General features: G+C 38.4%; 1 protein-coding gene across 2 annotated transcripts in view; it reads left to right on the top strand.

The window, feature by feature from the left end:
• LOC140246247 (rab GDP dissociation inhibitor beta-like) overlaps nucleotides 1-20,246 on the top strand; it is a 28,910-nt gene extending 8,664 nt beyond the window's left edge. For both annotated transcript variants that reach the window (XM_072325703.1, XM_072325704.1), the window contains exons 3-9: nucleotides 4,403-4,502; nucleotides 8,141-8,275; nucleotides 9,449-9,641; nucleotides 12,536-12,667; nucleotides 13,778-14,049; nucleotides 14,827-15,026; nucleotides 16,016-20,246. In XM_072325703.1, coding sequence (XP_072181804.1) covers nucleotides 4,403-4,502; nucleotides 8,141-8,275; nucleotides 9,449-9,641; nucleotides 12,536-12,667; nucleotides 13,778-14,049; nucleotides 14,827-15,026; nucleotides 16,016-16,162 — 1,179 coding nt within the window. In that variant the 3' untranslated portion in view covers nucleotides 16,163-20,246. The remainder of the gene's footprint in view (nucleotides 1-4,402; nucleotides 4,503-8,140; nucleotides 8,276-9,448; nucleotides 9,642-12,535; nucleotides 12,668-13,777; nucleotides 14,050-14,826; nucleotides 15,027-16,015) is intronic.
• Nucleotides 20,247-22,302: the final 2,056 nt, after the last annotated feature.

Here is a 22,302-nt window from a genome sequence, read left to right as displayed (position 1 = left end):
ACAAATGGTATGCACAGACGGCAGCTAGCAATACTTCCGTGCATGCATGTACTGCCACCTGTTGCAAGGAGCAATGGCTCTTTTGAAACAAAAACAAAAATAAAACAAAACAGTTTTTTTTTTAAAGTGGGGAGATTTTATGTTCCCTGGACTACCATTCTTAATTAATGTTCATTTCGTAGAGCTTTGAAATGAAATGATTTATTGGTAGCAGTTTCTCATGTAGGTCAAATAATCCTGTAAGGGCATTACATGTGCAATCAAATATCCAGGGGGAAAGGAAACATTGATCCAGACAAAAAGAAAAAATTAAGTTAATCTGTAGTGCCATTGATTATGTCTTGCTCCTGCTCACTACAAACATTTTGCTTTTAAAATAATTTCAGCAGGCACCAGTAGTTGAGAATTTATTCTTAATTAAAGCTTGCCTGCTTGCTCACATCGTTGTAAGACTATCTCTGCCTTATTAAACACAAGTGCCTGTGTCTTTCATTAAGAAAGGCAACATTGATTATTAAAGGGGACCTCCGGATGATTTTATTTGAACTAACTATAAATTAGTTATACTGAGTACAAAGTTTCAGAATTCATAGTGATTGGGATGAGGAATTAGAATGTTTTCAAAATTTATAACAAATTGCAATGAACAAGGAAGATGACATAGCAGTCTCACCATAAGAGTACATGAGTTGGGGCTCAAGGAAACTAAACAAAGGAAGGTTTACATAGATTCTACACAGGTGAACTTGTTAAACAAGTGGTATTGTAATAGAATACACTGCTACATTTCTCAAAATATGTGAGTCTCTATGTCATCAATACTGTTCAGTGTAATTTGTTTAAATTTTCAGAGTATTGGTTTCTCTGCTCAAGGACCACAATAAATTCCACAAATCTATACATGGAGCTGTCGATTTATGTACTACATGATGTGAAATTATGAAAATTGTGTGGAATCCCCCTTTTTAAGCATCGTTTTCTGGATATGACATAATAGGGTTGGACCTTAACCCTCCGTGATGAATCGAAAGCACCAACATTAGAAATTAGCAGAATCATGCAGAGGTCAGTGGAAGAGGTTCTGGGATGAATGATGGAAGGAGTGGTGATGGAAAGGACTGTAAACTCTGAAAGACTAAGGGAGCACACCGTTGATGAATTTAATAGTATGTGCAGAGAATAGTTATCTTCTCTTTCCATTAAAGAAATAAAACAAACAAACAAACAAAACACTGCAGAACACAATTTTGCCTCCTAAAAAACTTACCCAAAGTCAGGATCAGAGTTAAGTCAGAGTGTTTTATTTGAGGCCTGCTTTAGTGTGACCTTGTTATGGTATGCTCAAATTATCATGTTGATGAACCTCCTTAAAACCTGAAGAAACCTGAAGGGAGATATCAGGGAACTGTTCATTTAAAAACACATAAGCTAACAAATAAACAGGAAGCAAACTTTAATAGAAATGTGTAAAATTATTGGCAGTCTTACAGAAATTGGTCGTTGAATTTGTTAAGAGTTATACACGTACAAACTGTAGCTATAATATTAGTTAACTCGCCTACCTGGCATCTTGTGAAATCCTTACATTTCAAACTTGATTTAAAAAGCAATGATGGTAGTCATAACCAAGAGCTATAGTAGAAATGAATCGACATCATTTATGATTATGTAGCTAATGCTATGAGGACGATTTTTATAGAATTCAAAAGAGAAGATTAGTATGGATGTTTTAGTGATGTGCATGCTTGAGAGTGTTGTGAAGATACTCTGTATGATACAAACCGTGTACTTGTTGAGACACCATAATGAGGTTTGGGGAATGATGTTGGCATGTCTAGTGCAAGTAATTATGAACGTCAAACTTTCCTTGGGTTATAGATCAACATAATCCATGTGCCCTCCTTTTAAGATCTTGCAGTCTGAGTCATCATATTGCTACAGATTCCATGTACACTACATTTCCAACATTGCAAATGTCACATAAAATCAAATTCAGTTTTTGTTGATATGTAAGCATATAACCTACACTGTACAAACCTTTGCATTGAAATATGGTCACATATGCATGATTATGTGAAACATATTTAATTCTCTATTGATATGTTATGGTTACTCAGTGCTTGATAAAAATATCTCTGGATCGAACAGCCTTACAGTTTTGCATTTGCTTGTGTTTTATCATGTTTTTCTTGCTTTCACTTGCTTTGTTAACACATGTAACTTTGATCTACTTTATATGTCAATATTCAAATTGAATAATCATAACTTGTCAGGCATTTATTTTCCTTTTAATGTGCTCTCACATTGTGTGTGTATTACACTGTCACCAGTATTTTCTTATTTTCTGCAAAATCTGATAAATATGATAAAAAATGTTAAAATAATAACTGACCAATATCATATTCATGTATAAAATGCTGCTTAACAATTAAAAATGACATTAAAAAATGTTTGAGAGTGTGCAGCAGTGAATAAGAGGGGTTCAGCACCATACCTGTGGGATAATTTTTGCAGCAGTAATCACCCTGATACTACTCAGTGTATTGCAGTTATGTATGTGGTAAGCCTGCTGAATACTGGCAGTTAAATTCTGTGGGAATGACAGTGTGCTTATCAGATGCATGTATGGGTTTCATCACGGTGTCATTCCCCGTTTGCATCTCAACATTAATTTATGTGCAAATGATAACAATTTTAACTGCAAGGGCGCACATTTAACCCGCATCATACGGCACGTACTCAAAGCTTTGGCAGTTTCTGTCATGTTCCAAGCTGTGGAGGGCCCCCCAGCACCAGCACCACCACCACTAGTGTCATCATAATCATCATCATCATCACCAACTGATGAGACACATTGATTGGCTGGGATGATAGGAACGATGCCATCCACACATATGCGCGCCACAATCCCTGCTTTCTGCCTGTGTGAGGCGAAGGCTTGTCTCTGTACACATTGATCTGATGTAATGCTTGCAGGCAGGCAGGCAAATGAAATTGATGTGACTGCTATAGGCCAAGTCTTAACTTGATTTAGGTTGCTGTCAGAGCCGGAATATTAGCATTTTGTTTTTTTCACACAAACACACACACACGCACACAAAACATGACATGCCTTTTAGTATTAAACATCACCAATCATCTGTGTTTATATCATTATGATTTATGACAGAGATGATGACATCATAATAATGATGACGATGAGAACAAATATCACATAATTTGTATTATTACATTATTATTATTGTTCTTTGATTATCAGTATTGGAAGCCTGATTGAATATATTGCATGTTTATTGACAGTATTGACCAGAATACCACAGAGATACACAGACATGTCAACAACTAGATACGTACAGTAGTAGTATTGCATGAATAATGAAAGTCACATGCTCAGAGAATGGCAAAGCATGGACAGAAAGCATTAAACCCACTCCATGCTTGTCCAGCAATCCTTTTATTGTATTTTATGATTTTAATGGTAGATACTGGATTTTGCTTCATGTAGCTATTTCATGGTGGGGATCTGTTTTATTTCCCTGCAAACACAGTGCAGTCTGGGAGAAAGAATAAAATGTCAGCTGGACCTAGTATCAATTATCATTGTTTTTTGTATCTCCCAGTGATTGGGGTTTCCCTGAGCAAGTGTGTATGGTGAATACATTTCATCAAACACCTAGAAGTATTGCAGTATAGTAATATAGCTAGTACTAGTATAACATTTTTATTCCTTTTATTACTGCTGCAAGTAGTGGGAGTGATATCATTGTTTTCTCCTCATACAGTTTTGTCCAAGTTTCCAGCAGGTACATCCATGCATTCACTCACATGTATGCAACACGAGAATACAAATGATTATATGTATTGCATCAAGTGCTTGTATGTGTACAAGAACGCATCCTGATTGCCACGGTTCCATTTGAATACATTGCAGGGGATCATGATGGTTAACAGGCAAAGCTACTTGATACTGAGACAATTCTTTTGTGCATTGGAGGAGATGCATAAGAAGCTGTAGGTACAATCGTACATGTAGTGCACTGTGATGGGTATTCAAAATGTGATTTTATGTAAATATGGATGGTTTGGAGTGGTGAACCCTAGTACTGCCACTAGAAAGAAGGCCACCATCCCTGTGCATGGGCACCTAATTTTAACTTGTCCTTGTGTATATTTCCAGAATCTCAACTTATGTCACCTTTGCTCAATATGATAGCTGGGTTTATTCACTTATAATGGAATATGCCTCACTTGCCAGGAAGTAAATAAGGAAGATTCAATTCTTGGAGTGGATCGCCTTGGTGAGATACTGTGGGAGTTTGATCATAGAGATGTTTACTAGACTTTTTGTGCAGCGAGGACTCGAGTTAGTGTTTTAAACCCAATTCTTCTTGACATTCTGCAGGTCTATGAGCACTTCAGCGAGACCATGCCCGATGATGATAGCAGTAAGCGAGGCAGGGACTGGAACGTGGACCTCATTCCCAAGTTCCTCATGGCAACAGGTAAAAAAGTCAGTTAAACTCAGATTACGGGTAGATGAGGTGCTGAGGCAGTCAAGGCAATGTTGAAATACCAAGACATGTTGCAAGCATTGTAGGTGAGCTGACTTTATTCAAATCAAAAATTATCACTTCAACCTTCTCACCGTGATTAATGATTAGATGGGGCCAGGCCCAAGCTAAACTGTACAATTTTGAGTTTATGAATTGGGCCAGAGTGGCCGCGCCGGGCTTGGGCTATTTTGGCGCTGTTGTAAGCTAGCACCTGGCGCGGGCCATCGATCAAAGAGTTTATGAACGATAGCATCAACAGGCTTGGGCCAAAATTCCTTGCACGGTCAAAGGTCACAATTGCCTAGCCATGCCTCTGCCATAGTGCACATTCAGTTACCATGGTAGTTAACTCCTACGTGGCCGAGTTCATGAAAGTAGCGTGGCTCTGCCATGAACGCAATTCTTACTGCTTAGCGTCGGCAATTTAGCTCGAGCCATGAGCTGGCCCAAAATGTGTGAGTTACTGAAAGGGATATCAATATCATGACATGGCCATGATGTAGTTCACCATTTAGATTTGTTATGAATGACATCATGTTGAGAAGTTCTTGTGGTGTAGGTAGTGTGCCCACGCATTTCTGTCTGGCCCTCAAGGTCAATTTTAACATGAGAGTCGACCCTCCCTTACATGTAGAGTGTGGCACTACCTGTAATGATGGTACTTCAATGTTGAACACTCTATAGAGTAACTGAATTCTGCTGTGTCTGGTCAACTTTGTTTAAGTCAATGTAGTTCATACAGATAAATCAACAAAATTTTACTCCATTAGATGTGTTCTTTTCATCATGTGTGCATCATTTATCACCAAGCACAAAGATTAGTGACAATCAAGTCAGAGCATTGGTTTCCATGCCATAGAGGAATGAGATCTACAACAAAAACAGTACAAACCATGAATATAGGAGTAACCTAGGAAAACAGGCTCAACCATACTGGTATGCAAACTGTTTTAAATATTTTTTTTATTTTTATTTTTTTTTTTTTTTCGTTTTGGGGATTTTTTTTTTTAAAGGTGAGTTAACAGGTGAATAATATTCAGCATAGAGATACATGTAACAGCCCATGATATATATTCTATCTCAGCAGGCTTTGAAATTCATAGATGTGAATCAGTCAGTTTCAAATCAATTATTACGTGACGTTCAACTGAATATAAAGAGATACCAAGATCATTGTATAGGGCCTTTTTATCATACTGTGGTGCACTTGCATACCAAGCATATTCTAATGTACAAACAACTGTATGTTGCTCCTGAATAAAAAAGAATATTTATCTGGAATATCACAGTTGATCAGATCTTGAATTTTCTGTCTTTTTTGCTGTCTTTGTGTTCTTTGGAATATACCCTATCAGTGTTCTGGGCCCTGTCTTATAAAATTTGCGATTGAAATTGATATAAGACACCTTAAAACTTGCAATTGATTGGGGGAATTACAATTGATTTGAATCATGCACTACTCTTTGTATTCCAAGACAGGATCGTGTTGTACTTTTGTATGCCCTCCTATGAGCAATAAACTACAGTGTACCTCATCTAAAGCATGTGGGAAAGTGTTGGTAATGTTTAGGGCATCTCCAAACTGGTTGAACTTATTAGGTATCTGCAGTATAATGTTCATTGAATTAATTTTAATTCCTATTGTCACTCTAACTCAAGAAAAGTATCTGAAAAAAATTCAGATGCTGTGTAGGCTTTCAAATGAAATTGAAGACAAACAAGTACGATTAAATAGAAATACGAACTATTACAAATTTTGAGTCACAGTGGCCAAGGACAAAGTCAGAATTACATTGGTCAAATGGTAGTGCAAGCGACAATTTCTCAAATACAAACAAATGTAGTGCAGGGATAAGTTGTGATAGGGCAATTCACTGGTTTGATGTTGGTGTATATCTCTGTGAAGGTCAAAGGTCAGAGCTTATATCAATTTTAATGGTGAATTTCCTGACAACTAGAAAATATTGACTTTATTTAAAAATGCCACAAAAAGTTTGAGTATGACATTAAGAGTAATTCATTGAGTTAGTAATGAGCTTGATGTTTCAAAGATCGGAAGGTCAAGGGTCAAACTGGTAAATTTCAGGGTTATCACAGAGGTAAGGAAATCCAAAACAGTGTGAAGAAATGTGATGTCACCCAACTGATGAGACTCGTGAGTTATTGGCAAGTCATGAGCTTTCTGGTGCATAGCCCATTAGGCAACCCATATAACCCTTAATGATAGGCACTCATGTGGAAACTGTGTGTCAGCATGAAAATTAAAACTATCCCGGCACAGTAAACAGGCAAACTAAACCAAAAAAAAAAAAGAAAAAAAAAAGCATCAAATGCATTTCACAATAATAATGATGATGATTAGGCACAGACATACTTTTCATATGATGCATTCAGAAACTGTCTTATGTTTGCTCTCAAACGGACACACAGTATAAGAAATAATAACAGAATTTCAGTTTGGCAAACACGCAAAAGCAAAATATCAGCCAAAAAGGTACATCAACAGTATTGCGACCTCAGAGCATATCTTAGCGTGGTTGCTACGTAATGATTTATAATCGATGACAAATCGGGCTGTAGCACTTTCCATTGATCTTCCATGCAAGAGTGAGGAATATGCAGCTTGTTGGGAAATACTACTGCTGTACCGTCATCGATCATCGTTGATCAGTTGATGTTCTACTTACCCACTAGTGAACAAGGAACACTTCAGGAATAAAAAATCGGGTACACCAGTCTAAATTATTTTACACTTTTTATCTCTACACTTTTTATCTCAAAATACTCCAGAACAACTCATTATCCTGGTAAATCACGTCAGCCAGACAAGTTTCCGGGTAGACCCTTTCAATATATTGCAAGCAAATCCCAAACAGTGGAAGATGGATTTTGAGCCCCGCTGAGAACTATGCTTTATCTTTAAAGGCAGAGAGGTATGAATATAGGCATTTAGAGCTAAGCATGGCCAAGTTCCTGTACAGTATGTCCCCCAGAAAATTACAATCGGATTTTCGCATTACTAACACCCAATATAATTAAGCTGTCTAAACACTACTTCAGGGTCTTGAAATATAACATCTTAGCTCTATTTTGTAGAAAACCCCATTCAATTTGGTTAGGCGGTCACAGAGAAATGTGGATTTTTGTAAAGCATGTCGTGAGTCTGATTCTTCCAAGTTTAGCACTTGGATGCTCTTGGAACTGCATATTAATGTTGTGAACACAATAGACAGAACTTGGAGCGAAGAGATTCCTGACGTGCTCAAAAAAAATTCCTCCTTTCTCTTTGTTTACTGAAGCAAATCAAGTGGGGTTTTCTGTAAGATGTGGGCAATGAGTTATAGTTCCATACCCTGAAATTGTATTTGGATTATTTCACTATTTTTAATCCGTTGAGGACGAGTCCCGAGTATATTCAGGCAAGCATCTATGGGAAATGCGTGTTGTAGTAAAATCAAACTGTCCTCGACGGGTTAAAGTTATCATTGCGGGGGGTACCGTTGTAATTTTTTTGGGGGACATACGGTACTGTAAACTTTCTTTTTACATAAACTAGGATGGATTACAAACTGGGTCTTTCCATGCAGGCCAGCTGGTGAAGATCCTGATCATATCTGGAGTGACCCGCTACTTGGAGTTCAAGTCTGTGGAGGGCAGCTATGTGTTCAAGGATGGCGCCGTGCACAAGGTGCCTGCCACTGAAGCGGAGGCACTAACCTCTTGTGAGTAGCGCCCATGATATTGCAGCAATTTGCCTGCACAGTGTCCGTCCCTTTGCATGGTAAAAAAAAAAAAAAAAAAAAAAAAAAAAAAACAGAAAGAGAGAAAGGGGTGGGGGTGTATATCAAAAGTTTAGAAGCAGAATGAAGTGATTAAAATGTGTTTTTACTGTGGTTGATGCCCTTACGCTTCCGATGTCACAATACATTTAACATCTGTTGTTGTTGTTTTTTTTTTTAATAAGGTTATTGTATACCATTGGGAGCAGTGATTAAAAACATATTCTGAGTTATCACATTTGATGCATTGCAGGTCAGTTGTATCACAAAACATGCTACCGTAACATATTTTGCAATAAAGTCTAAGATATTAGGAGATATCACTTTTTTTTTCTCAATAAACCATAACTGTAGATGGTTTATTCTAGAAACAATTTTTTTAATTATAACTAGTGTTTATATTTTGTATTTTTTATAATACTAAACATTGATTATACTGATGAATATTTTTAAATTGGTTGTTTCTGTCCATAACTCACATTTTAGAACTACTGTGAAGCACTAAAGCTGGGTTTTTGTTTCAGCTGCAAATGGTATATTATGCCTTTAAGGTAGAAGTTCACAGTGAGTTCATATGGACTGAACTTAGTCTTTACTTATTGTTAAGCACTGCTTTATCCTATTTCCTTTTTTTTTTTCAAAGTATATTTCTTAATTGTTAGTCCTTTTAGTGGTTCATCTTTTAGTGTGTAGCATTTTTCCCCTGCTGTCTCCCTCCTCCATTTACTGTAAAACCAAAAACATTCACAGCATGAAATTTTCACAAATTGCCACTGCCATCCAATGCATTGTGTAGAAAACAAAACAAAACAAAACAAAAAAAAACTTTCACTTGCATTTTGCTTTTGTGAATCTTGGCTCCATGCAAAATTCGCTGAAGTTTCATGCACAAAATAATTTCTGGCTTTGGAGAATCTCATGCATAAGAAATAGGTTTGTCGTGAAGCAATGTTTCAAAAGCATCCACAAGGCGTTCATATACCAGATAAATTTTTACGAAATTTGCCAATATACTTATTCCGAACAATATGGTTGTTGAACTGGGCAGAAAAATGCTCTTACTTAAGTGTTCAAAACGAGGGAAATGTGCAATCTCATGTTTTCTCTCTCTGGCAGCACTAATGTCCCTTTCAGAGAAGACCAGCTTCCGTGGCTTCCTCAAGTACATTGCCGAGTTCAACCCAGAGGATCTGAAGGACGAGGTGGACCCCGAGAAGACCACCACCCAGGATCTGTATGACAAGTTCAAACTCCAGAAGCCAACCACTGACTTCACTGGACATGCCCTTGCCCTCTACAGGGATGACAGGTGAGGGGGTGTTCTTCAGAACTACTGCTGCTACTACTACTGCTGCTACTGCTACTTTGACTACTACTTCTACTTCTACTACTACTTCTACTTCTACTTCTACTTCTACTTCTACTTCTACTTCTACTTCTACTTCTACTTCTGCTTCTGCTTCTACTTCTACTTCTACTTCTACTTCTACTTCTACTTCTACTACTACTACTACTACTACTGCTGCTACTACTACTGCTGCTGCTGCTACTTTGACTACTACTACTACTACTACTACTACTACTACTACTTCTACTTCTACCTCTGCTTCTACTTCTACTTCTACTTCTACTTCTACTTCTACTTCTACTTCTACTTCTACTACTACTACTACTACTACTGCTGCTACTTCTACTACTACTACTACTACTACTACTCCTACTACTGCTTCTACTATTACTACTACTACTACTACTACTGCTACTACTACTACTACTGCTGCTGTTACTACTACTACTACTACTACCATTACTACTACAACTACTATGAGTACTACTACAATTACTACAACTACTGTTGCTATAACTACTACTGCTGCTGCTGCTATTACTACTACTACAAGTACTACTACAATTACTACAACTACTACTGCTACAATTGCTACTACTGCTGCTGCTGCTATTACTACTACTACTAGTACTATCACTACTACTACTACTACTACTAGGAAGCCTAGGAAGAGAAGAGTTGAGGAGGGAAGCGACATAGGATGGAATTTGAAAGACAAACAGTGATTTTTTTTTAACCGTGATGTATTGTTTGTTAATCTCACTGTATGTGCCAGGTTCTTCTTCTGTCACACCATGACTATGAATTGAATACCGTGTATGAGCACTGTAGGAGTCAGGCAGGTAATCTCTTCAGATTTTAATGACACTGTGCAAACTGGGGTTGCTGCTAGTATAGATGAGTTCATTAGGTTAATTGATCACTAATGTCCTGTTCAAATATTTACATGTGAAAAGATGAAGTATTTTTTTTTTCATGATGTTCATTTCCACTGACATGCAAATGGCACAAGTCTGCCTGTTTAAGTTCACGTTGTTTTTGAGCAAAGACCCATTCACATGTAAAGAAAGTAAAGGGAGTACTTTCTGTACTAGAGGAAGGAAAACATATGCTGAATGAAACTATTTCTTGAACTATGTGATGTGTAGCGAAACTACATTAACATATTCAAACAGTTTGGAAAGGATTGGGGTGTTTTCTTCTCCTGGACCATCTTAAAAATCAGAAACGTTAAACTAGCAGAAGAGTTATTTTGATGATCCATAGGTTTAAGCAGATACCTCTTTACATTTGAGGAAAAGAAATTGTCCCTAAATAAAAGTGAAACAGTAACTTCCATGTTTTATTAAATTTGTTATCAAAGGAGCAAAAAATTTTACAGGTAAGGGGCATATAGCTGATACAGTGCTCACCCATTAATCAGGAACCACTTTAGCGGGAATACCACTTAAAGGGACTGTACAGTACTGGTTGAGGTAGGGATTCATGTTTTGAACATTCCTAACTGAGATAATGAAAAGCCTCTTATGAAATATGAAAGAGCATGTAATTTTAAGAAGGATTCAACGTTTATTTGATGAAAATTGGTTTTCAAATGGCTGAGATATCCCAAAAAGTGCTAATGATAAAAGGCGACATGCCCCAACTTTATTAGTATCTCTTTGTTTCACCTTGTTTTTGGATATCTCAGCCATTTCAAAACCGATTTTCATCGAATAAACTTTTGATACCCCTTAGAACCGCATGCTCTTTGACATCTCATAGAGTGGTTTCTGAATATCTCACAAAACGTTAAAAGCTAAATCTTCACCTCGACCAGAACTGTACACACCCTTTAAGTGCAACAAAGCTTGATGTAACAAATTTTTCTTGTGTTACTTCCACCGCTTAATCGGGACAAATTCTGGCTGAAACACTTCTATTGTCTGTCATTAATTTCTAAACATAATAGTTAAATCCTAAGAAATAATCGCAGGGATTTCATTTCCTTACCAGAAGGGTTATTTTCTAATCAATTCCAGATAGATTATGCCAATTACAGTCTAAACATTTGCCATTACGCAGTAGGACATAGTGCAGGTGGTCATCTTTTGAGTGTCATCAGTTTCTACTCAAGCACTTTCAGTGCGATTTTGAGAGTCACCTTTCCCACATGCAGCCCATACTCTTCCTGTTTGTGCATAGTATGCATGCAGTGTGTGTGTTCGTGTCTGACAGACAGCATAAGGAGGCATGAATTTGAGGAAAATATGTTCCTACTATCATCGCAATCAGCAGTGCTACCTCTTTCTCTGCAATGATAAGTCATAGCCATCGGGACTTGAACTCTAAAAAGTGTTATTTTGTGGATCAAATAAATGAAGGTTTGTTCCGATGATGCGTTTGTCAAAATTATGAGACTGCTGTGTCTTTTTCATTTTGTTTTTTCCGCCGTTTTGTGTCTGCATGTCATAGCACGTGTGTACTTGTTGCTGTGGTTATCGGTGGGTTTAACAACTGTGTATGGTAAATATAATGCCCACATACTGGGCTTCATGTTGTGTGGTTTGCAGGGGCTTAAAGTGGGAGCACCGCTTGAATGGGAGAAAAACTTGTCTCCCAACCTCTTTCGATTAAACGGTGAGCACTGTATATGGAATATTTCATGGATTCAGTCATGTCTTTTGCACATGAAAACTGTGTATGAGGTCAATCTGTTTGGAAGAAAACCTTGTCTCCCCTATAATGTCATATTCAGAGAAAGAGGGAATGATAGAGAGAGAGGAAAAAGGCAAGGAGAAGGAGAGTGAAAGAAAAAAAATATCATTTATGTCTGACTGAACTTTTTTGTTGAATATGTTCATCATACATTGTAGTTATCTACAAGAGCCATGTGGAAAGACCATACAGAGGATCAAGCTGTATTCTGAGTCCCTCCATCGCTATGGGAAGTCTCCTTATCTCTACCCCATGTATGGACTCGGAGAACTGCCACAGGGCTTTGCCAGGTAATGGATGAACCCCCCTTCAAGAGGTCAATAGCCTGTCATTTTTCTGTTAAATCCTAAACATGCTATGTTCAATGAGAAGGCATGTGGGTGGCAAATGTCAAGTTAATGTCAACCAGCATTTGCCAGAGTGGTTTGATTTAAGCAACCTATCACCCAAGAGTTTGCAAAATATACACTTTGTACAAAATGGCCTACACTGCATGCATGAATGAGCCTTTTAATTCATGCAAGCACCAAAAGGCAGATTCAGCAGTGGAAAAGTATCATCACACAAAAAAAAGAAAACAAAGCAAAACAACTGATTGGTTAATGATCTACAGCTTTGTAGTACACTCAATGCGAGAGTATTAGAACCTTTGTACTATCCCTATGGCTCATAAGGCACATCAAATTGTAGAATTGCCTATTGTGTATTGATTTATACAGGTGTAACATTCCATCAGCTTTTTTGCCAATCATTTATTGTTAATACCTCATTTTCCATTACCGGTATTTATTCAGGTGTTCAATTGGAATATTATGCAGCCAAAAAAAGTAACAGGCAGATTTTATTTCTTTAATACACAAGACAACTTAAATCACCAACTGTATCTAGTAAGCCCTACATATCTACCTACCCATGGCAGCAGATATGGAATCTCAGTCTTTGACATAAAAACACCACATTTTATAGTGTGCCTCCACTTATTATAATTTGATTGCAGACACACGAAGGTAAGTTATTTGAAACTTGAAACAAAGCGATAGTTTCTATGTACAATATGAACAAGTTTTATCATGTGTGTGAAATATTCTGGCAGGAATCATTTATTTTTTAGCTTTTAGAGTTGAGCTTTAGTCACTGGTACTAATTAGTTTGAACTTTTATGAAAGAAAGTCATATGATTCTATCAAAAGTTTTGTAGATGTGTATTATGTGAGAAAGATATCTGTGATGCCTCTCGCTCCTAGGGAGACACTGTTGAGGAAAACTTATATTTATTTGAAGTGAGTATGTAAATAAAGTGAAAAGTATAATTTGAATCTCACTGTGGGTTGAAAGATGAAATCACCATAGGAGGACTCCTGGAATAGATCTTTCGTTTCTCCTCCCACTCTTTCCCCCAGGCTCTCTGCCATCTACGGTGGCACCTATATGCTGGACAAACCCATCGATGAGATCGTGATGGAAGACGGCAAGGTGGTTGGCGTCAAGTCGCAAGGGGAGATGGCCCGCTGCAAGATGGTGATCGGCGACCCCTCCTACTTCCCCGACCGGGTCAAGAAGGTCGGGCAGGTGGCGCGTTACATCTGCCTGCTGAACCACCCGGTGCCGAACACTTCGGACGCTGCCTCCTGCCAGATCATCATCCCTCAGAGCCAGGTCAAACGCAAGTCTGGTAAGTGGAGAGCTTATTGACGTTGACGCTAGTCAACAGAACATAACGATTAGATCATTGGATCCTAGTAGATATTATACGACTCGTCATCCCTCAGTATGGAATTGCAAGACTATAATCCTATAGGAAGCAAAAATATGACTGCCATATGCAGCTATTTCCTTTTACCAAGATCTATTGTGGACATGCTGTAGTGGTCTAGTGGTTTGTGCGCTTAACTTTCGGTCAGCAAGTCCATGATTCAAACCCCGGTCATGGTGCTTGCATCCTAAAGCAAGATACTGCCTCTCTACTGGAGATCCAGATTAATGGTTAAGTAGGAAGGTACTAGAGGGAGCTGAATGTTGATTTAGTTGTATGTAGCATGAAGAAAACAGCAGCTTGGCCAGAATCTTTTGTGGGGGGGGGGGGGGGAGGGGTAATTGCAAAGTTCATGTGTGTGGGTGTAATGTCAGTGTAAAGGATGTTGCAAGCCTTAAAGTGGTGGAATAGCACAGCATTAAACTCTTGGTATCAGTAACCTTGTCAGGAGTGCATGCATCATTGATGTTGATAATCGTTGGCCTAAAAAAGAAGATCATAGACTACAGGCATCCCTGAGGAATCAAGACGTCAAACCTCAACATGGAAGAAGACAAATAATTGGTCGGTATTGAAGAAAAGAAAAAGGTGAATGAGTATGTGTGTGCTGTGTACATGGATAATAATTTGTATTGGTAGTCTCACGGCAGTCTGAAACATTTGACTTACTCGATGTGGTACTTTCGTTGTTGCCAGACATCTACATCCTGGTGGTCTCCAGTGCCCACAACGTTGCCGCCAAGGGATGGTACATTGCCCTCGTGGCCACCACTGTCGAGACGAGTAATCCAGAGGAAGAGCTGAAGCCAGGCCTGGACCTCCTGGGAGACATCTCCCACAAGTTCTTCTCTGTCTCCGATCTCTACGACCCCATCGATGATGGGACAGAGAGCCAGGTAAGAGGTGGAATTTAAGCTTTTGTTCTCTCCCTTTAAATTACTCAGCTCCCAAAAAGGATGCTTGGGCATCATCTTCTTCGTTGTTCCTACACCCATAATTTTGTGATATGATTTAACAACAACAACAACAACAAATCTTCAGTGGATCCTTTTGATGCTTGGCCCAGCCACATGAGGTGCTCCTTTGGACTTTGGGCAAAATTTCACAAGGTTAAAAGCTTAAATGTTCCATAACTTTGCCTTTACAGCTCATTTTCCAGTCAGGAGAATGCCAATAGCCAAAAGCCCATAGCCATTTTCAGGCTGTCCTTCATTCCGTCCATACCAGATCTGGTTATCAAAAAGCTATAGAACAGATTGTCTAGGCACCTGACTGCAGACCATACTACATGAGACAAATATCTGATGATCATATTTTGATCAAAGTCCTCAAAGGTCAGTGGTCAGAGGTCAGGAAGGACTGCCCAGTGGTAATTTTATGTGATATGAATGATAGAAATGAATGATCGAGTAGTTGCCTGAAATGATAGGTGCCAAGAGAGAAGGGCCAAGGTTAGAGGTAACCAAAATGTAGCTATAGTGAATAATAATGAATGAAATCAAATTGACTTGACTTGAATTATAGCATTCTGCCATGCAGTCCACTTGGTTAAGGTCCTGTAATGGTGCCTTTATGTGTAATAGATGGATATAAATTCGAAAACATGTCCTTTTGCAGTGAGGGTATAAGGTCAGTGGTCCAGATCAGTGATCTCATCATATAATGTATGCGAAGGAACAGGGGTTACATGATGCTTGTGGCAGGTATACTTATTGTTTGAGAAATGGAGCTTTCCCAGTCTTTTGTGTGCAGTAGTCATATTGCTCCAGATTTGAACCCGAAGCACACCAGAATAGTGTGGGTCCTGTCCAGAGTTTTGGGGAGTTTGAGAGTCTGGTAGAGAACAGGTTTAATTGCGTTTTTCTCTTTCTCATCTGGCCATCAGATCTTCATTTCACGTTCGTACGATGCCACCACCCACTTCGAGACGGTGTGCGAAGACATCCAGGATATATACTTCAGGGCGACGGGCAAGAACTTTGACTTCTCCAAGGTTCAGCAGGATTTAGAGGCCAACAAAGACAGCCAATAGGTCCTCATGGGGTGTCTCCCTGCCCCGCCCCACTTACTCCCCTCCTCCTCCACCTCCCCCCCCCCACCCCACCTGCTCAGCAGCGCAATTTACATCCTATCATAGACTCACTCACAGCCATGCAAAATGTTCTCCGTCTTTTTCTTGTGTGAGTGCATAAAAGAGAAGAAAAAGAGCGTGATATCAAGGCTTTTGTGCCCACTGAGGCCATCCCACTGTGTAGATTTACTCCATGTACTACTGTTCCTGTGCGCAAGCTGTTTCTGCCGTTAAAATGAAATAAGATCCTAACAGACTTTAAGAGGAAGTACTTAACACTGCTTGTTTGTAACCACAGAACATCTCATAGGTAGGCTCTATATATATATATGACTATATACGTATGAATATTCATCAATGAAGTTTCGTGTTGATTGGCAGATGGTCTCGCTGAACTCTGCAAGTGTTGATTTTTCATGGCAAAGGCTACATTCCGTGGTCAGCAATTTCTAAACAAAGCAGGTGGATTATGCATCCGTTTGTTTTAGCATCTTACGTAATCCCTTCTTGCGTTCTCTCTCCCTTTCTTATATTCTTTATCTCTCTTTCTCTCTCTCTCACTGAACACTCTGCACCATTTCTGATTTTTTTTTTTCCTCTCTTTCTTAGTCCTTTATGTTTCTTCTCCTTAACAGTGATGTAATCATGGATGCTAACATTCCAAAATAATGAGTTGTAAAAGTAGGAAGAAGTTTGACTTCACAGATTATTTGTTGATTTCAGCTGCTGACGTCGACCAATCATGCTTCCTTGTATATCGGAGATGTTCACTTGTACAGAATGCGATTGTATTTAATGATATCTATCATAATTCACTGAGGAGTCATGCCTTTTTTCGCTGTTCAACTTAACAAAAAGAAGAAGAAGAAGAAGAAGAGAGAAATAATGTGTGTATACTGCAATTGATTGTTTGTGTGTACTTAAGTGTTTAGCAGTGGTATGTTTGTAGTGAAGCAAGTTACACCTTTGCTACTCCCTGTGATATGTATGCATAAAGATATACATATATCTCAATGTGCAGCAATTCTACGTAGGCAGCATATTTCAGTAGGTAGAAACCTTTGAGACGTAGAATTAAGTTGACTCTGCAAGGCCTTTTCACTATATTGTACATGAAACCATGAAAATTTCACAGTGGAGAACCATGCGTTTAAAATCAGAACAAATGAATACACAAGAAGGCAACGTGATATTAGCTCATGACACCATTCATTGTGATTAGTAGGCACTGTTTATTTGGAAATAAAAAAAAGGTGTGACGGTTTCATACTGATGGAACACCTTTTTTGTGTATAATGTTTCATGTATCATTCAAATGATAGAGCTGCTTTAGAAGATAGTAAAGTGCACACAACTTGGAGAGCATTAGTTTAACAAAAACTGTGATGCTTTAGAAGGTAGCAAGTGTACACAACTCTGAGAACTAAAACTGTGTGTAATAGTTGCTGCTAACATAACTCTGTCTTGAATGCTGCCACAGTGTTCATGCTTAATGGTGCAGACAAACCCAGAATTCACACCGCTACTCCGAAAAGGAAAGGGAGGCTTTGTGCTTAGATTCGTTGTTACGTGTGATTCAACAGATATGTGCGGGTCATCGGCCTCAGCACAGTAGCTAACACAGAACCAGACTCTATTTGTAAAGGACAGTGGTAAATTCTTGTGCAACTCCTAGAGCAGGACAATTGTTTGCCCTCTGTAGCGAAAGCTTACGTGTGCCGTTGATATTGTGAGCTTGTAGAGTAGACCGTCCCCAGAAGTGCAGAGGTTACTGTGTAGTTGCTAGATCAGTTTTGCAGTGGTACCATGCTGTAGACAGCTCCCTACTTGTGACACTGGCATTTAGGAAAACAACAATTAAAGATAAACAACAGAACAAGTTTGTGTGTGACTAACTTCTTGTCAACAAAGACGTTCAGTAATGCTAGAATAGAATAAAGATACGTGTATGCATAAATAAAAACATAGATAAAAGAGAAACAACAGCCTAGCTTGTGGAAGGATAGAGGGTAATGATGTGCAGAATAATCTTGTGTGAGTGAGGTAGAAGGGTTTTCAAAGAGGTCAACGTTGATTATTACCAATACCCTATTACAAAACTTCTTGGTTGCGCAGATATAAAGCTGTTTCATGGATCTCAAGTGGTCTTTTTCTGATTCTGATAATTTGACACATTCCCTGTGTGTCTCATCTTTGCAATTAGTTGCAAATATTTTGTCTCTTAATAATGAACATGTACATGAAATGCAGTGACACACATGATATGGGCATTTCTGGTCAATTCTCAGTGACGTGGTCAGATGCCATGAGTGATGGGGGGGGGGGGGGGGAGGTTCAGGGCACAGAGAGGGAATAAAGTGCAGTGACATGCATTTGCACACGTCATATTACATCTAAAAATTCATGAATTTCAGAACCAGCATCTCACAGTGCCAGTAATAGTGTGTCCCTCCTGGTTTCCATCTGCAGTGACAGAGTTAAACATTTGGCCTTTCTGTATTCTGTGCTTGAATATCACAGGCCTGTAGATTTATAATTGAAATTTTATGTTCATGAAGAGGCTTGGATTGGACAAAAAGTACTATTTTCATTTATTCAAACAATGTGATACAATGAGATTATTGGACAAATCTATTATTTCTGTGGAGGCAATGTCATTTCTATTCGGAACATTTTTTTTTTCTTCTTTTTTCAAGATAAGAGTGGTATGTTTAAAAACTGTGTGACGGGAGCATATTCAGTTTGTATATTTTTATTTATTGTCTGTGATCTTGCCTTTATTTGTAACATTGAAATTGTGTTGGGGAAGCTGAGAAAGGATAAGATGTTCTGCTGAGCAATATGCATTGGCAATTTATTTTAGTGCAAAGTAGAGATGAATGAATTCTCAGATGAATGTCTCGTTTGTAGTAGGCCAGGCGTAGATGAGCTTTTCAAAAGCACCCACAGTAACTGTTTTCTGCAATATAGAACATTGCCATTTGTTGTAAGTTTTATTCAATCATGTATAAACTGTATGAAATTTATCTTTATTTTAGTATATGGCAAAGTCTACTTACTAGTGCAATCTGCTTCTTCCTTCCTAGAGGTTTTTTTACCAGTAGCTGCAAAGCACTTTGTTGCCAGTGTCTTCAGGTGCTTTGACTTTCGACAATTCTGAATCTTGTGCGCTCGTCGTATCGGTGGTGTCGGGGGATACAACTGTGTCGTGATTATTTGTCGGTGTTTTCCTAAGTGCGGAGAGACTCCAAAAGATCCCATGCATCTTAAAAGTGTTTGACACAAAAAAGAATCTGTGTTGTGGATGGGAAATGGGCAGGAGTCAATGAATATCGTGGCGGTGATTTGTGGTAGAAATTGTAGGAAGCCACGGTAGGACACTCGCAATACTTGGAGTAAGATAGTGGAGCATTTGCAAAAGTGTTTGTGAAGTTATGTATGAAGAATATGATGATGCAATATGGTCATATATTCCTGATTAGGCTCCTGTTGTTAATGGAAGAATGATACAATGCCCACAAACAAATATCTAATGTGTTTTTTTCTTTTTTGATTTCTCCACTTGAATGTGACTTTACAAAGTGCTCACAATCTTGATAATGTCTCACAAACAGTAGGGATTCACATTTGAACTTGCTTTTGTGGTCAGAAGTCACAGCATAGTACTGATGTAACTTACAATCATAAATTAGCACTACTTGAAAATGTTAAAAATGAAAAATTTCATCACTGGAGCTGCCAGATTTTGAGCATGGAAGAACCGCTTCTTTCCTGTTTCAATTTGTTCCTTTGCTCTCGAACGTTGATAAATGTGATGAGAATTTCAACAGTTGTAAAGAGGATTTGTGCAGTTTTGGTGTTGCAGTTGCAGCACAAATACTTTGTTCTCGTTTTCTTTCCATTGGGAGAGCGTATGATGCATACTGAACCGATAGGGTGTCAATAAGCGAATTGATGTTGATCAAATGTGTGGTAAGAGAAAAAAACGTAGGTAAAATGCATTTACTTTGCTTGGGAATAAATGTATGGTCATCTGCACGCACTATCCAGTGAATGTGAGAGCCGTGTCTTTATTTTGTGTAAGCTGTCCTCACATGAGGTCATAGAGGATCAGTGTTGGTCAAGAAAGGAGTTTGCAAGACACATACGTATTGTGTTTGGGGTTTTCTGTCCATTTGTGTGGACACCCAGTGACATAAATTAGGTACACATGGTAACCTCTGTTGGATTTTCGAGGCCCTTTGGGTTTGCTATAGTGTATAAGGTTAAATGGAATTGATTACAAATATTACAGAAAATCCCTGGAGGTCAAAGGTCATAACAATGATCAATTAGAGGAAATTAAGAGGTCAAATTCAAAGCTAAGGGTGAAAGATTAATGCTGTTTTACTGAGGAAGTTTAATAGGAAGGATACAATTTTACAAGAAAATGCCAAATTTACGCCAAGAAAGGCTGAAGGTCAGTGTTTAAAAATGTTAGAGGCCAAGAAGATCAGTTCAAGATAATTTCAAACAAAAACTCAACCCCCCTCCCCTCAAAATACCTTCTTCTGCATGACTGGAGCGTATTGTTTTAAGAAGTATACATGTACCAGATATTCCATGACCAGTCTCTAGGTTACATTTTGTTGGGGCCCTGTTGTTATCTATGCCTTAAACGGTATGTTCTGTGTGTGTGTTTGTGTGTGTGTACGCACATACCGCTTGTGTCTCAAACCATTCTGCCTGTGTTGGTTTTGTTTGATTATTTGGCTGATAGCTTCAGTTGAGATAGGGATTAAAGTTTTAAATTTTTGCATGATGATTAAAAACCACTTATATAAAATACGTATTTAAGATATTTAAGGTCCTAATAAAGGGTGGGTCCTACCTCTATATATTGTACGAGGACCACTTTGTTTCATTTTGTTCTTGGATATCGCGGCCATTTCATATCCGATTTTCATCAAATAAACTCTTGATTCCTTTTTTGAATTGTATGCTGTTTGATATCACATATAAGTGTTTTCAAATTATCCCACAACAAGTTTAAATCTTAATCCCCATCTCAACCAAAACTATACCATCCCTTTAATGAAGTCCACATGGTTGTTGAGTTGAGCAGGTTACCCTGGAAAGGAACAGGACAGACATTTCATCTACTATAGATTTCAAACAAGTGGCAAGCCCTCTTAATGCCTCTGCAGTACACAAAAATCTTAACACACTGCAGATGTACTGAGTTTTTTTATACTCTGCCCCGACATTCTTTCTACGTGAATTTGATTTTAGGTTAAAAGTCACCCAGGTTAAGGGGTAAAAATATTTGAATTTTACTTCAGCGGTCTTTGCCAGTCATAACTTCAGCCAGATATGTCCAGTGGCAGTAGTATTTTGTATCAAGGACAGAAATAAGGACAATTTTCACACGAAATTGTTATGGTAAAAGGTCATGAGAAAAGGTGAGAGATCAGAATCCTTTGCCAGGAACGATAGAAATGCACAACAATAAAATGTGTAGTAAAACGACAGTGGCAAAGGTCAAAGGTAACTGAAGTTAAGCTTGGAATGTCCACTGGGAATGTAATTTGCCATGATGGGGAGAAACGACATCAGGTCGACATGATGAATATGTTTCCTTTATGCAGAAGGATTAAAGGTTTGTGGTCAAGGTCAAATGTCGAGATCAGTGAACTTCGATGAACGACCATGTTTGTGGCAGATAATGATAGGGCTAGGGCCCTATACAGTGAGAAAGAGTGGCTTTAACTGTTGGAAATCGTGTTACAGTTGAACTGCTTTGGTTTTTGTTGTTTTCTTTGTTTGGTTTTGTTTGTTGGGCATGTGTGCGTGTATGTCTGTGTCCCTTTTTGTGTGTAACTGTGTGTTGCCATGCCTAATATCATGTTTGGTAATTCTATCTAGTTCAACTCTTCAGTGAAAATTGCAAAAATACTGTAGTACACAATGATATATACACACTAATCAAGCAAAATGTTTGTTCCATCGAATTTTATTGTTTCAGATGGCGATCAAATGGATAAGCAAGGATCAAAACCAGTCAGGCATCAATGTATAATATAATAGGCCTATACATATTGGTGCATATCATCTTTTTCCCT

The sequence above is a fragment of the Diadema setosum genome, chromosome 2 (genome assembly GCF_964275005.1).
Source record: "Diadema setosum chromosome 2, eeDiaSeto1, whole genome shotgun sequence".
Lineage (NCBI taxonomy): Eukaryota > Metazoa > Echinodermata > Echinoidea > Diadematoida > Diadematidae > Diadema > Diadema setosum.
This window is presented reverse-complemented; position numbering and strand designations above follow the sequence as displayed.